Source organism: Peromyscus maniculatus, chromosome 8 (genome assembly GCF_049852395.1).
Source record: "Peromyscus maniculatus bairdii isolate BWxNUB_F1_BW_parent chromosome 8, HU_Pman_BW_mat_3.1, whole genome shotgun sequence".
NCBI classification, from domain to species: Eukaryota; Metazoa; Chordata; class Mammalia; order Rodentia; family Cricetidae; genus Peromyscus; species Peromyscus maniculatus.
In genome coordinates, this window is record NC_134859.1 from 66,608,035 (window position 1) to 66,625,000 (window position 16,966).

Consider the following 16,966-nt stretch of genomic DNA (forward strand, 5'->3'; position numbering starts at 1 on the left):
GAGTATGCTAATAAATGTGGATATAACCCTCTTCAAAGTAGATGATGCATCAAGTACTGTACATTTAAAAGCAACAAAATCTTTTTATTTAGCACCTCTCAGAGAAATCACTTAGTTTCTTAGAACATCTCTCTGTAAGATATTAACTTTGCTTTACAGTGCTGGGGCTGGAACCCAGGCCTCAAGCATCCAGCCTCCGTTCTGTAAGTTATTAGGGAAACATTCTTTGCAGAACTGCACAAATTCACACTGTTCACCTGGACTTACCGAAGCAAGATAGTTGCCTTCCCAGGCCCTCTGGAGCCCAAGGTCTGCCCTTTGACCTTTCAACATTTCCATGGCTGCAACCTTTGCCCTGACCTGGGGAAGGTCTGAAGCAGGTATGGTCTTGATGAGTTGGGATGCTCTCCATCTACAAGCAAATAAATAAGATGTATAGGCCTTAGATACTCATTCACCCCCCAAAGGATTTCAAGCTGGCATTAAGTAGCATGAAATAACTGTATATTATGCTAAAAAAGGTAAAATGATTACAAAATGTATCTAGAAGCTGGTAAAACATAGTTTTCTATAGATGGAAAATTTGCAACAACTTTATTGTCTGTGTGCTCTGAAGTGACTAGAACTCAGTGGCATCGGCTTTTACAATACTTGCTGGGCACAAAGCAAACAGACATCCTAAATACCTGGAAGTCCAGACCTTCCGGTACCACTCAACCAACAAGAACTGTGTAAAACTGAATGTCTGAACAGTCTGAGATCACACTTCTGGTCCCAAGTATTTTCAATACGGGGCACTCAACCTGCGTTAATTGTTAGGGCACAGAAACATGGATTCTTTATTCATCCAACTGTGTCCTAGCACCATGAAAGTCCAGTTCCTGTTCTAGTGTTCAGGGGAAGCACTGCTAAAAGCAAACCAGTCCAAGGAGCTTTCTTCTAGGTGCTTTTAGAAGTAACAGAAAATAAAAAAAAAAAAAACCCACGTGGATGTGTGATGGGGATTGGATACTTGCTATGGCAGGAAACAACAAGAAGGCAGAGGGCCTTGGAAGGAAGGCACGGGAGGGTGGTGGTCACATGGGTGGCTAGGGAGGGTCTTTTGGCAAGGATAGTGAATAAAGCTATACAGGAAGATGCCAGACATACGGACAGTTGAGCAGGAGCATACCCAGAAGGGAGCACAGTAGTGCAAGGGCTCTGAGACCGGGATTGCTCAGTGAGTTATGGGGGCAACATGGGATCCTGAGAAGATGAAACAGCGTGGGTAGGGAAAGGAAGAGAAAAGGTCAGAGTGAGAGCTAGGGCTGAATGAGTCCACAGAGCCACAAGGGCATCATCAGGACTCTGGCCTCTCCTCTTCATGAGAAGAGACAGCCCTGTAGGGTTCTGCACAGAGACTGGATAACCTGACTCATGCTTTAACAGGATCACTGTCATTGCTGTAGGGTAGGGTCAGGAAGATCTGTTAGGAGGCTGCTTTGATAAAACACACACCAGAGGGATGTGACTCAGTTCAGGGAGGTGGTGATGGAGGCAAAGATAAGGATTGATCTAGATGCATTCTGGTGGAGGGCCAATGGTATTTGTGGATGGATTAGACTGTTGGGAAAGAGGAATTTTAAGGATGACTCCAAGTGTTTTTATTTGTTTTAGGCGTCAGCATCTGTAAACATAAACCAAGAATATTCCTGGTTGAGAACAACAACAAAACAAATTCTATGCTCTTAGCAGCAATTTTGTCTCATATGACACGCCTGTTGTCTAAAAGCACAGTGAACTGTCTTTAATTGAATGAACAGTCAAGGTCAACGATTTCTAAACTATGTTCCCATGGAACACTAGAGTAAGCTTCAACTAGAATAAAAACTTTACACTGAAATAACCAACTAATGAAAGAATAAGAGAAAACCTACACAGCTATGAGAACAGGGGATGTCAACACACTGGCTATGAAGACTTTCTAGCAGACATGAAGCAGGTGCAGGTCAGTATGGACCACTGTGCTCAATACAGGGAGATGAACTCTCAAGGACAGGTTTTATGGTAAGATGCAGAAGATCTTGAGACCTGAGTGGCAGGGCTCAGAGCACAGGCAGGAGGTGATGGCTGTAGTGAGGTCATGGCTTGTGGGGTCACTCATGGTAGATTATAAAATACTAAACAAACATAAAGGCTCAGCCCTTCAGTGAGAGACTCCCCCTCCCTACCAGTGCTCATAGGAGGCAGACTGCTCTGAGTCTTTGCCCAGAGGCTAGAAGGGTGGCAGTGGTCAAAGTCAGGACAATGGTGACAGGCAGGCCCTACAGCACTCAGCGATCTGCTTAGCAACTGCCCCAGTGGGCCCTGGAGCTCCATGACACTGCTGGTGGGAGAGACTTTAATCTGACTGCTGCTCTCGTTCCTACCAGGTGCCTGGCCACCTTGTCTGCTTTAGTTCCCACAGTGGCCCAAGATAAGGCTCACATCTGACTAGAGACCCTCAACACAGAAGCACAGTTGGGCTTTAGGCATCTGACCTGTTCAGCCATGGTGAGAGCCACATGGCTTATTATTCTGGTCATATAAGCCATAATACATGACTGCAGGTAGGCAGCCATAAAGACCAGCTGCCTCAGTGACAGGAAAAGGACAAAACTGGACATAAAGCAGGCTTAACCACAAAAAATTAGTGTGAAGAAAGGAATGATCCTAACACAATTAGAAAGAACCAGGCATGATGGCACATGCCCACAGTTCAGTACTTAGGAGGCAGAGGCAAGAGGATCAGAAGATCAAGGTCATCCTTGGCTACATAATGGAGTTTAAGGCTAGTTCAGGTTATATGAGACCCTGTCTCAAAACAAAACAAGAAAAACAAATAAAAAAGCAAAGAAAATGAAGTAACACAATGAACACACATGGAGATTCCAGAAAGACGAAAACAAGCCCATTGGAATCCCTTAGCACACATCTCCTAGAATCCCACAGAACCAAACATTCAAGATGACGGTTCATAAACTACAGCTTGTTTCAAATATGGCTCAAGGGCTGTTTTTATACTGCATGTGAGCTAAGAGGAGTCTTTACATTTTACATGTTTAACAAAACAAAGACTATGTGAGAGACCATATGTAGCCTGCATAGCCTAAAATACTCAAGGCCCTTTACAGAAAAAGTTTGCCTGACTACATGAATACAAATGGCAAGATTCATTCAGAGGTGGGGGTGGGGAGAGGGGAAGAACAAACAGTATTTTCATGTATTCATCAACTATGACCCTTGTGAGGAGGCTGGGACTGTTGTTCCCATTCTTCCCAATTGTCACTGTATCCCTGGAAGCCTGGTTAGTGCCCGCAAAACACCAGGTGTTCGGTAAATATTTGCTGGATGAGCAAATTTAATTTTATACAAATTAATCAGTTCTAGACTTAAAATAACACCAAAATCTAAAAAGAGGCCTGCTCAGGCCAGAGTATAATATGAAATTAATCACTATCATTTGCAGTCATCACAAATATTAAACAGGGGGTATAAATTGGCGCAGCTACTATGGAAGTCAGTGTGGAAGTTTTCCAAAATAGAACTACCAGATGAACTAGCTGTATCACTCCTGGGCACACACCCAAAGGACTCCACATCTGACTACAGAGATACTTGCGTATCCATGTTCAGTGCTTACAACAGCCAGGATACAGAATCTACCTAGATGTCCAACAACTCATGGATACAGAAGATGTGGTATGTGTACACACACACACACACACACACACACACACACACACACACACACACACACACACACAGACACATTCACACATACAAACAAGAATTTTATTCAACTATAACAAAAAATGAAATTTTGTAATCTGCAGGAAAATGGATGGAACTGGAAAAATATTACTCTAAGTGAGAGAACATAGACTCAGAAAGGCAAATGTCCGTGTGCTCGCTTTCTTCCTTCCTTCCTTCCTTCCTTCCTTCCTTCCTTCCTTCCTTCCTTCCTTCCTTCCTTCCTTCCTTCCTTCCTTCCTTCCTTCCTTCCTTTCTTTCTTTCTTTCTTTCTTTCTTTCTTTCTTTCTTTCTTTCTTTCTTTCTTTTTGAGACAGGGCTTCTCTGTATAGCTTTGTGCCTTTCCTGGAACTCACTCGGTAGCCCAGGCTAGCCTTGAACTCACAGAGATTTAATCCCTCTGCCTCCCAATTGTTGGGATTAAAGGCATGTGCCACCACCGCCCGGCCCATGTTCTTTCTCATATCTGGATCCTAACTTCAAATTCTTAGATTTATATATTTAACATGGCATGTCTGTAGAGGTCAGGAAGCCAGAGAAGACTGGTGGGGGAGGCTTTAATAGGGAGGAGGATGTAGGAGAATACACGGGACATGAAAGAAGAGGGGGCATACTGGGGTGAAAGGTTTAGATGGGGGATGGGAGAGTGGGCTGACCCAAGAAAAACTAAGGATGCATAAAAAAGAGTAATGGAAATGCAGTACTTTGTAAGATAATTTAGAAAATACAACAAAAAGGAGCTTGAATGAAAGTACTCTGTAGGTATAGAAATGCTACTCACAGAGGACATGCATTAGTAAGTGAAAATTTCAGTGCCAGGTATGGGATGCCTATGACACAGGCTATGGTTGTTTCTCTAGGTTGTCCACCATAAGTAGCTGGTGACCCTACTGCTGAAGAGACAACACACACTGGTTGTAGGACACAGGGACATGAACTTGGGACTGACTGGGAAACCTCCTCCCTGATGGCTAGCTTTTATAGTGCTAGAGGGTGCTATGCAGGCCACTGGGGGAGAAAAGATATCAATGGTCTTACCCAGGGTGGGAACCTCCACACTACAATACTAACCTGCCAGGCAAGATGTGCCCACTAATCCAGAACAGCATGACTAGTATGGAGGCAACCGACCACTTTCTGATTAGATTTGAGGCATTCTCTGCAGGAGAGAATTTGACTACCTCTGTAAACTTGGTCAAATGCCCGCGGCTGGGGAGGTTATAGGCCCCAGAGGGGAATCAACTATTGTTGTTTTTCTAAATGGTCTTGTTGTCAAAATGCTTGCTAAATATATGTTTATACTCATAGGTTTGTGTTGCTTTCAACTTCAGTTAGAGAAGTCTCTTTTTGCAGTGGGCAGTGGCTAGTGCAGGTATTTACAACTGGTCAAGGTATGAAAATAAGTGACATTCAATGCTCAGCCCTAAATGGGACATCTCTATTACTTCCTCCCCACAAGGCTCAGAGAACACTATGGAAGAAGGAGTGGAAAGAATTTAGGAGCTGAGGGATGAGGAGGATTGTTGTGAAATGTTTTCTGGATGTGACAGGGCCATTGGATTTATGAACTCAGACCTACACAGGATCAAGCCAGTCAAAATTCCATTATGGATGAGGGAGAGGCTCATGAGGTCCTACCCCTAGCCAAGGAGCTATTGGCAGTTGATGGCTGTAACACATAAATCATGATGCATACCTGTAATCCCAGCCCTTGGGAATGGGAGGAAGGAAGATCAGATGTTAAAGGTCAGCCTTGGCTATATAGCAAGTTAAAGGCTAGCCTGAGATATGTGAGGTATTGTTTCTCTCTCTCTCTCTCTCTCCCTCCCCCCCCCTCTCTCTCTCTCCCTCTCTCCCTCTCTCCCTCTCTCCCTCTCTCCCTCTCTCCCTCCCTCCCTCCCTCCCTCCCTCTCTCTCTCCCTCCCTCCCTCCCTCCCTCCCTCCCTCCCTCCCTCTCTCTCTCTCTCTCTCTCTCTCTCTCTCTCTCTCTCACACACACACACACACACACACACACACACACACACACACACACACACACCTAATTATTTCAAAGTTACACAGCCAGTCCAAAGAGAGCCAAAATATGAATTGGTTCTGGGGTCTGGATTCCTTATCCCTCTATGGTGCTGCCTCTGTGTGTGTTCTCTCGCGCACGCTCACATATGTACTTGCACTCCAAATTGCATAGGCAAAAATTTTGAAGGGTATTAATATTTCTAGAGTGGTTATCTCAGAAGAAGGAAGAAAAATAGGAGTGAATAGTATGGTGGATCTCAACTTTATATATAGCATATTTCTCACTTAGAAACAATGAGTATGAATTTAAAAACAGCTTAAGTACTTTTAAAATCTGTAGAACATCCAGGCAGTAGATAGTGTTACTAAAAATTTTCTCTGCACATGAAGAAACTTGTCAAGACTGAAAGTTACCACTGTCAGTGCTGTGTCTGACAACTGAGGGCTGCTTTCTCTGCTTTCCCTTAGTTTATATTTTCTGTCCCTTTTATTGCTGTCCCCTTCCCTTTGTGGCACTGGGGACTAAATTATTGACTCCAGGCCTCATGCACGCAAGACAGGTATTTTACCACTTAGCTATGTCCCCAACTCTCTTTTTACCTTCTGAGGCAAGGTCTAAGTTACCCAGAAACTTGAGATCCTCCCACTCCAACCTCCTAAGCAGTTACGGCTGTGGGCCTGCACCAACAGGTCTGCATCGTATGGCTTTTATAAAGTGCAAATGAGATACATATTCATGAGTTTCCTGTCATGTGACTGCTCTATCTTTGAGTACAGTCTATTAATAGAGAGTCAACTCTAATGAAGACTAAAGTCTGATTTAGCATACACTTAAAGGTAGTTCTTCTAATTCAGAATATCAAATAGTGCTTTTTAAAAGAAATTATATCAAATGACTACATTTGGGATCTGTTAGTTTGGTTAATGTCACCAGATGAATATAGTTAAGACAGCACTAGATGTCATTCATACTTCATATCTATGGGATCTGCATCCTTGGGTTCAACTGGCCTTAGATGGCTGGTATAGTTAGGTCAACAATGGTTGTAACTCTGTTGAACACATGCAGAGATTTTCTTTCTGATTACTCCTTACACAACACAGCAATAACAAACACATACAGAACATTTACGTTGTATTATGTATTAGAAGTAATCCAAACATAGTTTAAAGGATACAGGTTCTACTAAAGTACTACAACATGGATAGGTGTGGTGGCACACACGCCTTTAATCCCAACACCTGGGAGGCAGAAGCAGGTGAATCTGTGAGTTTCAAGTCAGGCTGGTCTATAAGGGAAGTTCCAGGACAGTCAAAATTACATACTAGAAAACCAAAAGAAAGAAAAAAGGGGGGGGGGGAGAAAGTACCACAGTATTCTATGTTAGGAGTTTGAGGATCTAGAGCCTATGGGGGCCTGGACAATTCTCTGAAGATACTGTGGGACAACTGTCTCTGCTGCATGCATGCTGTCAACAAATAAGCTAAAAAAATTGAGGAGGGACTTCAGCAAAGACGATCTCAGATTCAGGGCAGGTCATAAAAAAATCAGTTAGGAAGGTCCAAATTTTCCATGGGTATTTATTTTAAAAAAGCATGGCCTAAAATAGTTGTTTTGTCCCTTGGCTTCACTCTAAAGCCACAGAGACTGTTAAAGACCTAGGCCCCATGCTCAGCTCCATCAAACAGTCTCTGGTGGGCCTGGGACTCAGGAATTCCTGAGTCTAAGGCACAGTTGGACTCAGCTGCTGCTCTGATAGGCTCAATGTGATCTGCTAGTGTGAAGTATGTGTGTTGATTTTAAGAAAGTTATTTATGTTTTTTGCTAATGACAGGAAGTGGGGGACAGCGTGTTGGTAGTTTATCTTAAGTGTGGCTTACATCCAGGAGTTGTGGCATGTTGCTGTCAAGTGCTACAAAAAAAATTACGTCGACAGTTGCATTACTTTGAGAGGTGAGCAGTTGCCCTTTGAAAACAAAACCCAATCAAACACAAGATAGAGGGGTAAATGTCACAACAGCAAAGAGCTGAGCCAATACGATGGCCTAGGACTTGGGAGTGAGCCACTGTACAGGAATGTGGTACTTGCCAAGTTATTACCTATTAAAAATTGACTGCAGAGCCTCCTCAAAACGGCGCAGAACTTTTGGTGGGGTTGGCCACTTCACATGCTTCCCGTAGTCTTTCATGTTCTTGACACCATGGAAGCGTCTGGCTACCTCGTGGATGTACGACTTCACTTTATAGCGCCGGTAGTACCTGATTATTGTCAGAGCTGCCTTGGTCCTCTTGTACCGCATTCGGGCCAGGGTGCCACGCCACACCTTCAGGACAGAGAAAGAAAACCAAAAATGTTGCTGGCTGACTGAGTAGTAGGTGACTCTGGCATTACAGATGGTTGGTTCCTCTGCTTAACCAGCTCAACTGGCAACCTGCTTGGTGAAATAATCAGACAAAGTCTGTTGATTCCACTTTCTGCCAATAGATGGCGCTGGGAACCACGGTCATTCCCCCCCCCCCCCCATCCCTCCCAGGACCTAGCTACTCATAATTCTACAGAGAAGTGTGTGTGGTATTTAAAGTGGCTTTAACTTTATTGTCACGAAATGAAGAAAACCAAAATGCAAGTATCTGTAGATAGATAAATATTTTAGGAAAGCTGAAGTCAAGTAAGATGAGTCAGAGCCAAATGCCATAAGCATCTACAGTGCTTTAGGAAATGGAGTTTCACACAGATCACACACGCTGGTGGTAAGTGGAATGCCACTTTGGGTTTGCAAGCGGATTTACACAAAGCCTACGCTCCCACTCTCTCTAGGCACGAGATAAAGTCCTGAGAATTTAATATATGGGGGGGGGGGATCAATGTCACATGAAGGGCCAAAGAGATCATCTTTGAAGTTTTCTTGTATTTCAGCAACTCTGAAATTAATCAGACAATATATAAATGCCAAATTTGCCTAAGCATTCAATCAGAGATACTTTTTTTTTCAAGATCCTGTATCCATATACTCCTATTTTGCAATCTCTTGAGCAAAACTGAATTTGATGTAATCTTTGATTGAACAAGGTCCTTTCCCTATACATTCTCCCAACCACCAAATTTGCTTTCTTCCCTACTGTTTCCCTTTTCTGTTCTTTTCTGCTGTGGAGTCACTGTGACCGCAGATGACTAACCATTTTTTCCTGCTAACCTCTACCCCCGATCTCCCTTGCTTCTCTATTCACTGCTGGGCCTTAACCTCCCAGTCCTGTCCTTATTTCTCTCCTTGCCTCTGACCTGAAAGGGCCAATGGTTTCAACCCTGAATTCAAAGCCTACAGTGTGGGTTCTCCAGTCTCTCTCTCAGGTTTCCTGCAACTCCTCTTGAATCCCCATTTCTGCTCCCCAAATCCTCCTAAGACACGTCTGCACTGGCTCCTTTATTTAGTCGTTCCGAGCCTGTCTTCCGGCAGACTCTGAGTGTTCACTGTGTGCTGGTCGTGTTCTCCCTCTGCAGTCTGGGCAGTGTGTGCGCACAGATTTGTTTGCACACCACACGAGAGGAGGTTATCAAGGGAGCCCGATGGGTTAAGAAAAACGCAACACGAGGGAAACGTGGTGTGTGAGCAATGTGTGATGGGAATCTAGAGTTCACGTATGGCCCGTACTGGAAGACAATGAGGCGATGAAAACCCTCTCGTTCTCTCACGTGGCATTGGCACAGCAGCCCTTTTTAGTCTCAGCGGCTCCTTCCTGTAGCCGAATGTGCTGTACAGATGGCTGCGCTACGCCCCCACCAGTGCTAAAATAAAGGCCCCTTCTCTGGTATCTTGAGAAACCAAAGGAACACAATTAGAGGGTGGAAGTGTATGATTCAATTTCTTAGACAAAACACATTTTTAAAGTTTCATACTGTTTGTGGCTTTGCTTTTCAGAGGGGGGAAATTAAGATTTTTCTGGTGCCCATTCTACACACAAAGTCAATCTTTTAATTCCCAAGAAGTATTTTATAAAGCTTTTTATTAAACAGTTTTGGTTAGATTCTTTAAAAAACATTCTGGGAGTGCTTTTTAAGGACAGTCTTTAAGTTCATTTGTGTTGTTGGTTTATCTAGGGTTTGGATTGTTAAAAAAAAAAAAAAGTATAAAAATGCTTAGAATAAAAGACCTTTCCCTGACACCTGCCCGTACTTCTCTACCCTGCATGCTCATTCTTCACAAACTCTTTCAGCTGTTTCTTCTGGGACCCGCTGTCGTATCTGCAGATAATATACACATACTGTTCTGTTCCGATAGTAAAAACTGGACATTCACCTCTCCCACCACCACTCACACTTCTGCTCTTTCCATAGCTGTCAAGTCACTTTCAGGGGTGGGTGTTTTTTTGTTTTTTTGTTTTTTTAAAGGATACACCATACACAGAATAATTCACATACACATGTATTGCATTATATTGTGTAAGACATATAAAATGGGCTTATTGGACTAGGGAGTATGGCTATTCTCCCATTACCTTGTATATGTGCTTTTACCCATAGTTTAGAACTATGAGTGAAATTTCTAAAACCTCTGACTTAACTTTTTAGTATACCTTGTGCTAACTTTAACCAAGTGCTATCCTAGGCCCATCAAGTGACCAGCGGCACTTTTTACGGGCAGGCGCACCCCAGAGCCTTTTCCTTGGAGTGTTCCCCATGACCTTGTGCTCCTTTGGCTGTTGCACAGCTCCTGCCCCGAGCCTTTACAGACCACTCCTCCATACTGGCTTACTGAGGCTTGAGCTTCTATCTTTCTCTGTCTTGGCTTCCTTCTCTGCAGCCATTTCCACATGGCTGGTAGGTTTCTATTCTCTTTATTATCCTTGGAAGTACAAAGCAGTTGCTTAAAATGTCTGCTTCTCGGGGCGCAGGGGCAGAGGAGCTGACAGGGCACTCTGGGCACAGACTCCCCCGCCCCCCCCCCCCCCCCCCGCCCCGTCCGAAGCCTGGTGCCCTCACAACAGCTGAGCAGACATGGGCAAGTCCCTCCACCTCTCTGCACTGTAGACTTCTTACCTGTAAGATGGGGTGGTGATGGTGTTAGCTCAGTGCTGTGAGGGTGAATAGAGACATGGAAAAAGGGAAACAGTGCCTGGCCATTGTCAGAGTTTGCTAGGACGGTTTCAAAGTCTATTCCGTCACCGGCAGGCTGCAGGACTTTTTTTTTTTTCTCTAAATGCAGACATGTTTGCTTCTGTCACATGTCAATGTGACCTGAAAACTCATTAAGGAATGAAGCCATTCATTTGTCCACATTCAGATAGTGCTCTATTGGGTGTTACTCCATGCTTCTATCTACAAGATTCATTGAACCCATGGTTTGCCTCCTGTACCCAGTCTTCTAGCTACCCAGGAGGGACAGGAAGGGAGTCTTGGTTTTGGGTCATCGTTGGTATAGTCTTTCGTTAATTCTCAGAAATAATCACTTCACTAAGTCTGGAACTATGTGGCTTGTGGCTTGATATTCATTTTCCGTATCTTGAGAACAGTTCTTGGTTCAGGTGTAACAGTAACTGCTAACAGCGGCTTCCCCATTCCTCACCCTCTTCTGGATCGACCCGAGGCAGGGAAGACAAAGTCCTGCTGACTCTTCCGGCCTGGGGAAGGAGTCTTTTGGGTGGAAGAAAGGCTCTCAGCAGAGGGGTTTGTTTTAACAGGGAATGCTGACACCTTCAAAGCAGCTCTGACTTTTCAGAGCCCCTCCACCCCCCCACCGTACTTCTCCAGGCTCCCTTTTTTTCTTTGAAGAATATATTGATTTTTTTTGTACCCTTTTTCCAATTGGGTCCAATTTTTCTTTTTTTCTGGATGACACTTCTGCAAGTTTATAATATGAAGTTGTATCTATTTGGCTTCAGAGTTGAGGGCATATTCTTTAGGACTCCTTGGAGAAAGTGGCTCATGCATTTTTCTTTATAATTATAGTATGACATTTACTTTGAAAGTGTATTGTTTCTGCTTTGCAAACACAGTATCTCATTAAGAAGACTGTTCCATGAACTCTCATGTGTCTGTGTGGGGGTGCTGCTGATTTTCCCTCCAAAGGTTAGCAGGATGAAAATTAAGGTGTAGGCCAGCATGGTGGTGCACGCCTTTAATCCTAGCACTCAGGAGGCAGAGGTAGGCTGGTCTCTGTGAGTTTGAGGCCAGCCTGGCCTACAAAGCCAGGACCAGGACAGCAGGAGCTACACAGAGAAACCTTGTCCAAAAAAAAAAAAAAAAAAAAGAAAGAAAGAAAGAAAGAAAGAGGAGAAGACGATGATAATGACGATTAAGGTAAAAAAAAGTTTTTCATTTTTCATCTCTGTTTAAAGTTGCACAAACTTTTTTTCTTAATTTTAGAAAAAAATAGATTTATTCATTTTATGTGTCAGCCTGCACTTGACCTGCAAGTATGTGTATAACATGTATGCTTGGTGCCCTTGGAAGTTAAAAGAGGGTATCAGATCCCCTGGAACCGGAGTGACAGATGGTTGTAAACCATCATGCAGATGCTGGGAATTGAACCTGGGTCCTCTACAAGAGCAAGAAGTGTTCTTTACTGCTGAGCCACCTCTCCAGCTCTACTGTTGGTTTGTTCAAGTGTCACATGAAGCTTATATCCATAGAGGACTTTGCTTGATGATAGACTCTAGAAAGCAGAAGATTAAATGTTATATTCCATAATCAAATGCTTATTACTTATTTGCACATGCCTGGAAGGTTCAACCAACAAAGGAACCCAAAGGAAACCTCACTGAAAGCATTTTTTGTTTGTTTATCCTTTTGATGGAGTCTCATGTAGGCAAGGCTGGTCTCAAAGCTTCTATGCAACCAAGGATGACCTTCTACCTCCCAAGTATTGGAACTACAGATATGGACTATCACATGCCCAGTTAAAAGCATTTTAACAACCTGGTTGGGGTAGCTCAAGTCTACAAGAAGATCATGAGATCAAGGTGATTCTTGGTTACACAGTGAGTTCAATGCCAGCCTAGGTTACATAGTGAAACTTACTCTCAAAAATGAAGAAACATATTAATATTTTAAAAATGAGATCCTGTCTCAAAAATAAAATTAAAAAACCCCCCAAAACCAAGAAGCAGTAGGAAGTTTTAATCCCATGGGAAGAGGGTAAGACCATCATGCAAATTGGCCAAATTTATAACAAGCTTTAGTATATGTGTATGATATAGCTGGACAGGTTTCTTCCTAAATGTGGGATTTGAAAGCTCAGCCCTGAACATAGGAAAAAATGGGGTTTTTAGAGCCCCCAAACTGCAAGACAAGGGGGCTTCCAAGGGAATTTTGGTACATAGCAAGTTGGCAGAATGTTTTATGAGGGTAGAGGTCAGGGTATTTGTGTACAGAACATGTTAAATTCCAGAAAATGGGTCAAGGCATGGTTAAAAACAAGTTTTACAGTACCCAGAAATGAACTTATTTTGAACTTGTAACAAAAATGACTACTGATTTCAAGATGGAGTCAGGCTGGCTCATCAGAAGGGAAGTGCATATAAAGATCCAAGTGGGGTCGGGCGTTGGTGGCGCACGCCTTTAATCCCAGCACTCGGGAGGCAGAGCCAGGCGGATCTTTGTGAGTTCGAGGCCAGCCTGGGCTACCAAGTGAGTTCCAGGAAAGGCGCAAAGCTACACAGAGAAACCCTGTCTCGAAAAACCAAAAAAAAAAAAAAAAAAATGGTTTAAAAAAAAAATGGTTTAAAGATCCAAGTGGGACTAGCCAGATACTAGAGGACATGCTCTGGGTAAGAAGAAGGAAGAATATGAAGAGCAGAGACACAGGAAAGGGTCAGCAGCCTTTTAGGCCAGCAGGGAAGCAGGGGTATCCCAGAGGAACAGGGCACCAGGGCAGTACCGTGCATTATCCTGCCTATTTAGGTGCCAAATTTCCACACATCAGCCAGTGAGCCTTTACAATTTGTCAGATCGCATCACATCTCTGCCTCATGATGTGCCTCTCCATGTTCCTTATGACAAAAGTCACAGTCCTCCAATGGCCTACCTGGTACTGCTCCCTGCCTGTCCCTATCTCATACTGCCCTCCTTCTCCCTGGCTTGTCCCAGGCATACTAGCTTTCCTGCTGTACCCTGAACTATCCAGGGACCCACACTTCAGGCCCTTCATGCTAGCTATTCCCTGCCTGGTATGATCTCCCAGATACGACATGGGTGACACTTTTACTCTGCATATTTGCTCAGCTGTCACTATCCCACTGAAGAGTTCAACTTGTCCCCACTCTCCTCTCCTGGTACTCTTGAGTCCCCTCTTCCCATGTTTAATTTTTTCTCTTCTCTTATCACTTACCAATACACTGTACCCACTGACGTGCTGGAACACTGCTCAGGCTTTTCCCCGCTAGAAGCCAGGCTCTATCAGACAAGAGATCTTTGTCTTTGTTCATGGCTGTGTCTTACTGCCATGACAATTCCAAGGATGCTGCAGTCACTCAGAAAGAAGGAGCTCATCCTTGCTTGTAGAAGATTCCATTAAAGACACATTGTTCTTATTTCGCACACAACATCCCACTTTTCTTCAGCATGACTTTCAGTGTTATTTTTCACCATTCCTGTACTGCATCTGTTACTTATAAACCCTTTCTTTCATTTGCTTGGGACTCAGTGTTTTGTACCAGAAGCATTCCTCGGGTGTTGGGGGATCTTGGCTATCTATGCTGAAGACAGTCCAATTGGAAGCTCTGTTCATGAGCTTTATGGATGGTGGACTTCCCTACAGTGGCTGGGGACTAGCCATTTGTGAGGGACTCTGGAATGTAAATATGGCAAAGCACTTTTCTCTTTGCTACTAGGTTTCCCTGAGTGAGGGAGAGACAGGGAAGGCGCGTGTCTCACTCTCCCCTGTCTGCTCTTTCATTTAATATCCTTGGATTCAGTATTGTGTCTTTCTCTTGAGTCTGGTGTCCCCAAGCCCAGGACGTATCTGAGTCACCATCTTCAGACAGTAAACTTGGTGCCATTTATGAGAATGAGACTGAGGGAGTCACCAGCTCTTTGGTGTCTGAAAGGAGCCCTGGTAGTCCTTTCTTTACTCAGCTTTTCACTAGTCTCTTTCTTCAGTAGAGAAGGCACCTGGTCCTTCCCACAGCTCTGGGAGAGGAACTGGCAGCTTTTGTTGTCTGCAGACAGGAATTTCTCCACCTTCTTGGGGCAGTGACCACGTGTTCACTTCCAAAGACTGTTCCTATCGCTTGTCTGCTGTCATGTGCACTACGGCTCTGCTTGTCCTTGTGGCTTTATTTATGGGTTAGAATTACCCTGCTGTTTCGGGGCTGTGGAGAGGAGATATAAACACAATCTCTACCTTTAGTCAGGGGTTTCCCAGCAGCATCTGGATTCTGCGTTTTCCTTTGGTTCACACTTCCTCAGTAGTCAGGCATTTCAAAGCAGCATCTGGTACTTATTACAGGTCAATTGTGAACCTTTGCTTTAGTTTCAGAAGAGGCCATCTTGCCTCATGTGTTTTGTTTTCATTTTATTCTAGCTGTCATGGGCACTGGGCCTTTCTGTCTTATGTTTAGTACAAATCACTACCTCAGACCTTTCTAGTGCTCTCTGAAGTGGGTATTCTCTTGGTTCCCACAATTAGAATTCTTCAAAATTTAGCTTCCTAGGCCATCCATATTTAGGGACAATTTTAGAGGGCCTTTCTCCATTTCTACGCTCAAATGCCCAGCTAGTTAATTTGACAGGTTACATCTGTTAAAGTAGTAGTAGTGGTTAAGAGGGTATATTTAAGCACCAGGGTGAACTTTGAGCAAACTGTAAAACACATATAATTTATCATTGATACTCACATACTCCACCCAATTCAGAATGTGATAGTTATATCCAATTTGGCCCCTTCTAAGAGCTATTTAGAAAGAATTTTTTTAAAAAAAGATTTATTTATTTATTTATTATGTATACAGTGTTCTGCAGGCCAGAAGAAGGCACCAGATCTCATTGCAGATGGTTGGGATCCATCAATTGATTACTGGGAATTGAACTCAGGACCTCTGTAAGAGCAGCCAGGGCTTTTAACCTCTGAGCCATCTCTCCAGCCCTAGAAAGGGTTTTTTTAAAATTAATTTTTTGGTTAGCCCAAGAGGAAGTGGGTTTCACAGTGGTATTTTCAGACCATATACATACATGTACAGAATTCTACTTTGTTTCTGTCCATCTGCCATTGCCCTCCCCTAGCTCCTCCGCAGGTTCCTTCTTCCCCTCAGGAGACCCCTTTCTACCTTCATGTCACACATATCCTATTGTTCTCCCAGGAGTTATTTTAAAGCAAGCCTCAAAGACAGAAAAATATTCCTCTTTTCCTAAAATATCTCTTTGAGGAATGAAATTAATAAAGACCCAGTGTGCTATTTTAAAACATTTTTATCAGAATGGCAAATTAGTATGTATCAAGAAGATAAAATCTAGTGGGTATATGTTTTTAGTATAATTCCTGAAACAAAGCCCCTCAGTATTATATATAAACTAATAATATTCCAAGATGACCGATGGGTGGGAAATCTAAGAAGCAATGAGCTAACTAAATATTCAGTCAGTAAACAAATGTAAAACAATTTTTCAAAAGGAGACACAGAGAAGCACATGTGAATGGCTATCATTATAAGCCATCCTGAGGAACCAAACTATTGTCACGGGGTGGGGTGGAGTAAGATGGGGAGGTATGCCTGGTAGAACACAATTTAGAAATGATTGGGGCTGAAGAGATGGCTCAGTGGTTAAGAGCACTGGCTGCTCTTCCAGAGGACTTGGTTCAATTTCCAGCACCCACATGGCAGATCACAGCTGCCTGTAACTCCAGTTCTATGGGATCCAACACCCTCATACAGACATACATGCAGGCAAAACACTAATGCATGTGAAATAAAAAGAAGTAAATTAAAAAAAAAATGATTATCCTGGGCTGGGGAGATGGCTCACTGGGAAAAGTGCTTGACACTCAAGCCTGAGGACCCAAGTTTGAATCCCCACAATCCACATAAAGTCACATAAAGCCAGATGCAAACACATCTATAATCCCAGTGCTCCTACAGAGAGATGGAAGGCAGATACAGGGGAGTCCTGGACACCTGCAGGCCAGCTAGCCTGGTACAGAGCAGAAAAACAAAACAAAACAAAACAAAACAACAACAACAATA

The 16,966-nt window shown here is 43.5% G+C and overlaps 1 protein-coding gene across 2 annotated transcripts in view; it reads right to left on the bottom strand.

Moving 5' to 3' along the window:
- Myo1d (myosin ID) overlaps positions 1–16,966 on the bottom strand; it is a 316,231-nt gene that overhangs the window by 126,990 nt on the left and 172,275 nt on the right. For both annotated transcript variants that reach the window (XM_042282484.2, XM_076577607.1), the window contains 2 exons: positions 7,892–8,115; positions 268–412 (listed from right to left, as the gene is read on the bottom strand). In XM_042282484.2, the coding sequence (XP_042138418.1) occupies positions 268–412; positions 7,892–8,115 (369 nt within the window). The remainder of the gene's footprint in view (positions 1–267; positions 413–7,891; positions 8,116–16,966) is intronic.